The sequence below is a fragment of the Brassica oleracea genome, chromosome C1 (assembly GCF_000695525.1).
Source record: "Brassica oleracea var. oleracea cultivar TO1000 chromosome C1, BOL, whole genome shotgun sequence".
Lineage (NCBI taxonomy): Eukaryota > Viridiplantae > Streptophyta > Magnoliopsida > Brassicales > Brassicaceae > Brassica > Brassica oleracea.
In genome coordinates, this window is record NC_027748.1 from 25,266,393 (window position 1) to 25,276,689 (window position 10,297).

At 35.2% G+C, this 10,297-nt stretch overlaps 2 protein-coding genes across 2 annotated transcripts; both read left to right on the forward strand.

Annotated features, from left to right (window-relative positions):
* The first annotated feature begins 2,774 nt into the window (after positions 1–2,774).
* Positions 2,775–4,217, forward strand: LOC106341662 (alpha-crystallin domain-containing protein 22.3). The gene is made up of 3 exons (XM_013780371.1): positions 2,775–2,859; positions 3,280–3,635; positions 3,713–4,217. Exons 1-3 carry the CDS (start codon positions 2,855–2,857, stop codon positions 3,958–3,960), a joined length of 609 nt encoding a protein of 202 aa, XP_013635825.1. The 5' UTR covers positions 2,775–2,854; the 3' UTR covers positions 3,961–4,217.
* Positions 4,218–7,206: 2,989 nt separating this feature from the next.
* On the forward strand, positions 7,207–8,823 carry LOC106297131 (glucose and ribitol dehydrogenase homolog 1). Its single transcript, XM_013733417.1, has 4 exons — positions 7,207–7,406; positions 7,698–8,074; positions 8,168–8,526; positions 8,615–8,823. Exons 1-4 carry the CDS (start codon positions 7,296–7,298, stop codon positions 8,635–8,637), a joined length of 870 nt encoding a protein of 289 aa, XP_013588871.1. The 5' UTR covers positions 7,207–7,295; the 3' UTR covers positions 8,638–8,823.
* The last annotated feature ends 1,474 nt before the right edge of the window (positions 8,824–10,297 follow it).

A 10,297-nucleotide genomic window follows, 5' to 3' on the forward strand; every position in this document is an offset into this window, starting at 1 on the left:
AAATAATATTCGTACAATTGTGTGAGTCAAATTCTAGTTTTATTGATGCATGTTATATATTAGTGCTGCATGTTTTAGGTAACATTTTAATGATGCACGTTTTTTTTTAAATCTCCATTATTAAAATTATGGACGTAAGGATAACTCATGAGTTTTTTTTTGTTGATTAAATGACATTATGTCCAAATTTATTTAAGGATATTTCATTAAGGTAACTGAAAAAAGAAATAATAAAATAGAAAGTTTAAATTCATTTAAGCATATTTCATTAATGTAACTGAAAAGACAAGTAATAAATTAGGCAGTTTTATTCGTTTTAGGATATTTCATAAATGCAACTGAAAAAGACAAGCAAAAAAAATGGAGTTTAATTAATGAAGTAAAAACATTTTCAAATGAATACTTCTCTTTTAATAATATAGATGAAACGCACACAAAGCTAATTAACCTTATGACCCTTTGCATTTATACTCACAATCACAGTATCTTCTTTCAAATATTGTGATCAAGCCACATCTTCTTATTTGCCCGCTGGCCAGTTCTTCCAAGATACTTAGGGTACGACGGATTACCCCGCAACCACCCGCAAACGCAACTTTTGCAGTTGGTAGCAGTTGTTGGCATTTTAAAACAATCATTCAAACCGCTCTAAACCTCATAAATTCAAAAGCTAGTTCCAGCTAACTTTTGCGGCTGCGGGCGGTTGCGGAACGATAGATTTTTCTTTTTTTTAAAACAATATAAGTACAAAAATAAAAATATTCGATAAAAATTTTAAATTGAAATTATAAAAATACTAAAATATATCTATTATATTTTAATTAATATTATAAAAATTTAAAATAAAAATATTTCTATAATTTTAAAAAATTTAAAACTATAACTTTCTAAAAATAATTTTTATATTTATTATAATATTATGATTTTTGATATTTTATAATTATATAAAATGTAAATATTGTTAATTTATTATTTAACCGCTGATGTGTTTGGTAGTTAATTAGTCAAAAGTATCCCGCAAACGTACCAATTTCTAACCGAAGAACCAGTCGTACAAATTTCTTAAAACCGCTAGAAACCGCAACCACCCGCATTCACAAAACTTCCACATCCGCAACCGCTGCGTTTGAACCAGTCAGACCCTTAGTGGTTGTCCACGTCATACGTCTTTGACGACTTCTCTTTTTCTTCTCAGCTTGAGTAACACATCTTGTTCAAGCGCTGTTCATTTGTCTTCATTGATTCCACGAATGATGTGTCTCATTCGTGCCTTCCAGTGTATGAATTCCGTTCATCTAACATGATAGTTTTTTGAATTGTCATTAAATCATTCATTGTTTCGATAGGTTTCACAGGACCTCAACCTATAGGTAGATAAATCAATCCAACGAGGTGACCCGCTCTAATGCTAAATGAAAAACCAAACTTACAGGAAACAACCGACTCAGACAATAGATTCAAGAATACATTTCACTTGTATTAGAATTATTTTTAAAAATCCTTACAAATCTGCTTAATCAGGATTAGTCAACGTCACCTATGATTTAAGACAGACCAATTTCTAATCTTATCAGTAATTCAAAACGAAAATACTCTAGCTCTATAAACAAAAACAATCTATGTTTCTTAAGCTCTATGAAACGCAAACATACCTAACCCTAACATCCTACATATATACTCACAAACGCAAAATCTTCTTTCCAATATTGTGATCAAACAAAATCTTCTTGTTTGCTAGCTGGCCAAGTCTTCCAAGATACTTAGTCTTTAATCACGTCAAATATATTTTAACGACTTCCCTCTTTCTTCTCAACTCGAGTAACACAGCTGCCTGCTTGTGTGACTAACAGCTTCATCTTAGAAGAAAAACTGAAACTAGCACATTAGCCGACGCACATGAGAAAGCATATAATTTTCCATTACAATAAAGTCACTCTAGTCTTTAAAATAATTGAAAGGAACCTTCGATTGAAAATCCACAACATACTAACCCACAACCAACATCGAACAACAAAACGAGGTTAAACAAAATCTCAAACCCTAAACACAATGAATACCAAGCAGTTAGGAACAGTCAAACAGAAATAAGATCATATAACTTTAGAGAGATGCTGATAAACAAGCTTTATATTCATAAACAGGCCCAATTACAGGGCATCCTACTTAAATTTCGATCATGGACATTGATCCACCACGGCTAGTTCTAGAGCATCATCAACCGCCGTTATGCAAACTGATAAAAAACAGAAGTAGACAAATAGTATAAACCATCGACACCCTTATCTGTCAATCTGAAACAAATGCCCTTTCATGATACAAGAAAGAGAAAGACTAAAGCAAGAAGCAAGGATTTCGTTTCAATTTATAAATCTATTAATTTACACAAAAAAGTTACCAAAAAAAAATTTGGTTATCAAAAAATTTGAACTTTATTGTTTTTTTTTTTAACGCTGGATAATTATATTATTACAGTTATGAAAAATAATACAGACGATTCTACAACCGATAATTCTACCTGTCGCATGAGGATTCACGCGTGAATGAATCACCTGAACCATATTGTTTTATCTTTGCACCTTTTTGTACGGATTCACTTTTGGCTGCATAATATTCGAATAACTTTGATATACAAGTGGGCTATTACATTAAAATTTATCCGAAACAAATTTATATACAAGTGGGCTATTACATTAAAATTTATCTGAAACAAATTTACGGCCCAATTGATAAAGATTACAGTTAATTAGCACAGAAGCAGTTGAAAGAAAAGAAGTTAAAAAAAAAAAAAGGAAAACAAAACGCAAGAAGCTCCTCGAAGAGTTCTCCGGCGACTTCTGAAAAAAAAACGTCTCCGATGAGGTAAACTGAGTGATATCCTTTGATAAAAGCCTCAATTTTGTTTCTGCCCATGTGTCTGTATATTCTTTTGTGTATCCTTTTTTGTCTGTACAATTACAAAATAAGTTTGTTTGCCACTTCCATGGTAGGTCTTATCATTAATTGAAAAATATCGAGTTGATTGGCCAAAAAGCTTCGAGCTTTGATGAAATACTTGTTTGCCCAAAACCCTAAAAATTGGATTAAAGAACATTAAGAAAATGTATGATTTTCACAGAATTTCGTGGTAAAAGTTGTTGTTGATAAACTTCGGGAAGGTCTAATCGAAGTATTTAGGTCATAGTCATCTTGAAAACTCTCAGTTCAAGTAGCATATTTTTCAATGTTTCAAGATTCAGTTATAGTGTGTCTGGGTTTATTAAAGGAATTGTTCTACTTCAGGTCTTCTTCATGTGCTCAAAACGGGATGAGAGAGAGCAACGGTTTTCCACAAGTTCTTGAAGTTGCTCCGTTGAACAGTCTGCCTTACGTCGGTCCATTAAATGGCAATTCATCCATGTCTGGTAACAAGGCCAACGAGACTTCAGAGAAAACAGGACCTCCAGCAATGATATTTCTACCTTCTGAATCAGCTCCAGAGTTTTATAGCCTTATCTCTCAGTCAAAAACCGGAGTTGCCCTCACGGGAAGTGCAGCCATGGGAAAGATCGGACCAACTATTGGTTTGGTGGATATTGCTGAATCCGATGACTCTTACTATTTTCGTGTTTCCCTCCCTGGTGTTTCAAGAGATGAAAGTAAGTCTCAAAACCTTTTGCAGAAGAATACATCTGATATATACTTGTTCATGAGGTGCTTTATCTGTAACGTACAGAGGAGTTCAGCTGCGAAATAGAACCAGACGGTAAGATTCTGATCAAAGGAGCAACAACGACGGGAGAGAAGACAGTGTGCAAACACAATCAGGTGTTCAAGATGCTATCACAAAACTTATGCCCTCCAGGCCACTTCACCATCTCTTTCCAGCTTCCGGGTCCCGTGAGCAACGAAGATTTCAGCGGTAATTTTGGTGCAGATGGTGTTCTTGAGGGAGTAGTGAAGAAGCTCTACTACGAAGACTGAAAAACATCCAAGTATTGCTATTAGGAAGATGGTTGATTAGTGTATGCCTGACCGATTCTGCACCGCAGGTCATAGAATTTGTGCCTAAAAGGTCATTTTACTCTTCGAAGTGTGTTGAATCGTTGTCTAGAGACAAATATTTGTTAGTACGCCTACTTCTCTACAAACAACTCTTAGGTATTTTGTGTCTTTGAACTTGTTGACTTGTCGTGTTCAAGTAAGTGGTTGGTTAAATACTCTTATATGGTTGGTTTTAATATGTTATCAAAGCAAGGAAATAATCTGATTTAACTTAGCCTCTTTACGGTTGTGTAAATAAAAGACTTGTTAATGAAAGAAACACAACTTGAACATTCTTCGATTCATAACATGTCAACACAAATATGGGAAGACTTGTACGTCTTCTGTTACGAGTCTTCACGGAATACACAAACATCATTAGCTCAGAAGACCAAACAAAAGACAGCTTAACAATAACCCCCATTACAACCCCAACCATAAATCTGATGAACTTTGCCTGTCCACTTGAGAAGTTTCCACCTGGAGAGCTTGTGGTTAACACAACCATCCACTATCAATCCATCATGAGCACTGTTTGGCTCGGCCTTGCACTTAGAGAGAATTGAACCCAGAATTGGGGGTTCATTCGATCACTTTTCAACCAAATTGCCACTGTAAACTAATGAAAATAGCTTACAAAATCTGAAGTATATTATTTTTTGTGGTGTCGAGTGACACCACTACCCAACACGTAGGTCCTGGAGATTGAGAAGATCGACCATATCAAGATTATGGAAACATGAAGATCAAGAAGAATAGGAAGTTAACATTTATCTGACATATTAGGTTAGATGATTCACTATATAAACTAAGCATATTGGAACTTATTTCTCATGAGAGTCTAATAATACTTCTTCCAATTCACAAACTCTCAGTAACTTTTCAATAACCGTGGAGGGACTGAACCAGGAGTAACCATTCCAGCTGTGGTGTGGTTTGTACATGGTTCATCTTCGAGCTTGTCAGCTATCTCATTGCCACACAATCAGCCTTGAAGAAGATTATCCTCCTCCTCTACAACATTACAGACGATCTACTATTAGAAAGATTGCATCTACTAATTTTAACAAGAAAATAATGTTATTTCTTTATAATATAGAAAATACGAGGTAGGATTACGAACGTGAATATTTCAATATTTCATTTTCATGTACGACTTTTACAAATACACAGTACAATTAGACTATAAGAGAGAAGTAGAGAGCGTACGGTTGCAGATAACATTAGTAGAAATCAAGGAGTATGAGAAAACGAATGATGTTGAAACTTGAAAGAGACAGGCATCTTGGTAGTGATTAGGACCATTCTGCTTCACAGAATATATATTCTTATTCTTAGGTGTTATTGGTTTATATATTTTGATTGATTTAGAAATCCCTATAGTATTTATAAATCCAAGTAAAATATGCAAATCCGGAGGTTTTCCCTCGGATTTGAGTCTTTGTATTTTTAACTTAAAAATCCAAACAAATTAGTAAATCCGTACGATTGAATAACACTTGATTTGATACAGAATTTATGAATCATTAAACCAATAACACATGATTTTAATACAGATTTGAAAATCATAGAACCAATAACATTAGATTTAGTTCGGATTTTCAAATCCATTAAAATACAACAACCAATAACCCCTACTTAAAATATCTGGGTAACAAAAACATAAATCAGTCTACGGTCTGGGCAAAACATCCATAACTGAAAACCCGAACCAGATCAAACTGATATATCTAAAACTAAAATCTGACGAACTCTCAAGTACCCAATTTTTTTTTATATTTTTATGTTCAAAATAACCGAACGAAACCGAAAACCAAGTTAAACCAAGAATCGAACGGATACCAAAATATATGTATTTATAATTAAAAAATTTATTATCAATATCTAAAAGTAATTTTTAAACTAATTTTTTATAAAGTATCCAAACTACTCAAGGGATTCAAATATTTTTATTTGAAATATCTAAAGCAATTCGAATGATCCAAATTTTTATTCAAATCATCTTCATTATTTAATTTTTTATCTAAAATACTTGATATAATATCCAAATTACCAGAATTATCCAAAATAACCAGTGGGAACTGAATTTTGGAGTGTTTTCAGGTTCTTAGTTTTAGTATCTGAACCAAACACGAACCGTAAATAAGTTACGTTGTACGTAAAATACTTAACTGAACTGAAGTAACATCCGAAATGCTCAAGCTTAAATATTTGTAAGAGACTAGGATGACTATGGTAAAGGCAAGGAGAATAAATTCTGTTGGGACTCTACCCTTTTTGTTTATTACATCTCGACGTGTAAACACTTGACACAGATCAAGGTTCGTTTTGCCGCAAGAGAACGGGGTTTCAAGCGCATCCTCCTTATGTGTGAGGCATGCACGGTAAAAATACAATTAGAACAAAAGAAAAATATATAATCGAGTTGAACCGAATAATTATATTTTACATCTATAATAACACTTAGAGATAATTATATTTTAACATATTGCTATTTCTTTTTATATATAAACTACTGTTTTTATATAAGAAAAAACAGTCATTTCTATTTTTCATTGTATATAGAGAATGGTATTATACAAGGATACACTGAAACAAAATCAATATCTATTATGCAGGTTCCTTATTTTAAATCAAAATAGTAAATATATTAAAATAGTTTTTTTCAAAAAATTTATTAAAAATAGTATTGGGAGATAAAATGTGAATTTACCATAATTATAAAGTAGGTCACAATATGTTTTAGGTAACCTAAATTTGTCCATCTATAACATCTAAAACTTGGTTATAGATAATGTATTAAACTAAGTTTGTATCTTAAAACAGACCAACATTATTCACTAACTTAAGTTGTTAGATTCTGACCAAAATACAGAATTTTTTTATTGCAAGTTCAAAAGATGTCAATTTATGATAGTATTTAATGAAAATGAAACAAATTAGAATTAACTGAATGCAATATTGATCCTACTCTTATCTCTGTCCGGTCAAAGAAATCTCTTCGAATAAGAAGGGGAAACTGTTTTTGTCCATGTCATACGGATCACCGTTTACCACAAATCCAACTCTATTCAACAACACGTGTATCCTCGTCTACCCACGTCAGGCACCTCACTCGTGACGTGGCGGATCCTGTACAATAACATGCTGATTCAATGTATCGTGTAGATTTGTGCGCATGTATATATGGCCATGGACGGGTTGTATCGACTGGTCACTTCTACCTGAAAAGAGAGAGAACTCGAATATTATCTCAACTTGTGTACGTAAGAGCGATGGCGTCTGAAAGACAAAAACAAGGAGGAGTACAACCTGGCAAAGAACACGTCATGGACCCAACTCCACAATTCTCTAGTTCAGACTACCAACCCTCCAACAAGCTTCGTGTAATTATTCTCTCAATTTTTTATACCAATGATTGAGAAAAATCCGTGTTGCAATCATGAATAAATCAGTAAATTCTTTTACGTGTGATTTTCGTTTTCTGATCATATATGCATCGATAGATATGATATCATTACATATATACAAATTTGATCTTGGTTGGTATTTAGTCCTTCAGCTACATAAATTTGAATAACCCGACGTTCGGATCTGTACTTCACATGCCCTACTTAGTAATTTTGTAATGACTTTATTAATCTAATTTGTAAGTTCTTTAATAAATGTACATACAGGGAAAGGTGGCCCTGATAACGGGCGGAGACTCGGGGATTGGTAGAGCCGTGAGTTACTGTTTTGCTCTTGAAGGTGCCACAGTTGCCTTCACGTACGTCAAGGGCCAAGAGGAAAAGGACGCACAAGAGACTCTACAAATGTTGAAGGAAGCAAAAACCTCGGAGGCTAAGGACCCGATTGCAATTCCAACGGATTTAGGATTCGATGAGAACTGCAAGAGGGTTGTAGACGAGGTTGTTAATGCGTTTGGACGCATCGATGTCTTGATCAATAACGCAGCGGAGCAGTACGAAAGCAATTCCATTGAAGAGATCGATGAGCCTAGGCTGGAACGTGTCTTCCGTACAAACATCTTTTCTTATTTCTTTCTCACAAGGTGAATCGAATCATTGAGATGTCTGCCTTTTGTTTTTATAAAGTCACACGTGTGATGGTAATTAATTGATTATTTTTACTTATTGGTCGATAGGCATGCGTTGAAGCATATGAAGGAAGGAAGCAGCATAATAAACACAACATCCGTGAACGCCTACAAGGGACACGCATCGCTTCTCGACTACACGGCTACAAAAGGAGCGATTGTGGCGTTTACTCGAGGTCTTGCACTTCAGCTTGCTGAGAAAGGGATCCGTGTTAATGGTGTAGCACCTGGTCCTATATGGACCCCCCTTATCCCAGCTTCGTTTAATGAGGAGAAGATTAAGAATTTCGGGACTGAAGTCCCGATGAAACGAGCCGGCCAGCCCATTGAGGTGGCACCCTCCTACGTTTTCCTGGCTTGTAACCATTGCTCATCTTACTTCACAGGCCAAGTTCTTCACCCTAACGGTAATTCAATTCATTGATCATTTGTTTCCATACAATTTTGGGAATTATGTTTTAACTCTTTTCTGTTTTAATTGTTTAATTTGTGAAGGAGGTGCTGTTGTGAATGCCTAAGGCATGGTTCGACCGTCTTTAAACGACAATGGGTCAACTGGCCTTTTGTTAGTTGTGTGTTTGTAATGTTTAAAGTTGGTACGTTTTGTAGTCTGCTGGAAGTAGTAGCAAAAAGTGTTAAAATAAAGATGATGTTAAAATTTTTGCCTTTGCAGTCTTAACACTAAAACATAAAAGACCTATTACGACATACATCAACAAAATCATTCAATCCAGTTCTGCCTTTCCATTCATATTATTTGGTTTCTAGGTAGAGATCCCGCGCGGATGAGAATGGATGAGAATGTCGGGAAAATAATAAAATTTAATTTACATTGTACAGGATGAGAATGTCGGGAAAATAATCAAATTTAATTTACATTTTTGTTTATAATTTCCGTTAGACATTATAACAAAAATGTACAATTTGCAATGTTTGATCATAAGCATATAGTACGTATAAGAAGATTTGGATTGTGATATATATTTTCCTAGGACACGGTTGGACAGTATTATTGATACGGACCAGGATTGGTTGCAAACTAAATGGGTCAGAAGAAATGATGAGCTGGTGAACTAATCTTTGACCTTATCTATGTCGAAAAAAATATTATGGCCCTATTCCATCCAATTCATTTTTGAGTAAGATTAAAAAAATTATTGCTCATCTCCCATGTGGAGACCAAAAATCGTTGTCCAAAACAATAACTTTATGATGTTTTGAAATGTTTAGAGATTGTGTAAGGGTCCTAGTAGGAGCGAGGGTTCCTTTGAGATGTTTAGAGATTGTGTTAGGGTCTGCGAAATGGCTGAGTTGAATCGGTTTTGGTGGTAGTTTTATTTGGTCAGGAGTTCGATTTAAAAAATACATACAGAGCAAGCTTGATCGATTTTTTGGAAATAAGGAGTGGAAAAGAATTTTTCCTCTAGCGATACAAGTATTCCTGGAAAGATGAGTTCAGATCATAAACCTATTCTAGTGTGTCTGTTTGGCAATCAGCATTGTAACGGCCCGGTTCCTAGCCCAAAAATTTTCATAAAAGAATAGGCTTCTCTACGGCCCACTTGACAAAAACCTAGAGTTCCCTTCACCTTTTCATATAAAAAGGGTTGCAGCCCCTTCTTTTGTCTCATTCTGAAACTTGAGCGAAGCTCTGCAGAGATTTAGAGAGACTAGAAAACCCTAGCCGTCAAGCTTCTCTTTTCCTTTTCTCTCTTCTTCTCTCACGTCTCTCTCTCTCTCTACCTCTCCTTTCTATTTCCGTTGGATCTCTTCCTCTCTCCTCGCCGCGAGTCCCTCGAGATCAATCCGAGCCGCCGGTGGTGGTGGCCGTCCAAGTGGTGGTGGGGTGATCGTTCGAGTGTGGTGATGGTGGTGGCTGTGTGGTGTTGTGGTGGTGACCAGATCTCGTCTCTCTCTCTTGTTTACTTGTTCCAGATCTGTTCAGATCTCATCTCCTTTGTCTCTTGTTCCAGATCCAGATCTAGGCTAAGGTGGAGTGTCTTGAACCCATCTTGTTCTCATGTACTGTATACTCCTTTATGTTGGAGTTAGGGTTGATTAAACCCTGTTTGAAAGCTAGGATGATAGATCATGATTATTGCTAGGATGTTAGATGAATGGAACACGATGCATAAGAACCCTCATATTGTTAAATGGGACTTAGTAAACTGAAATGGA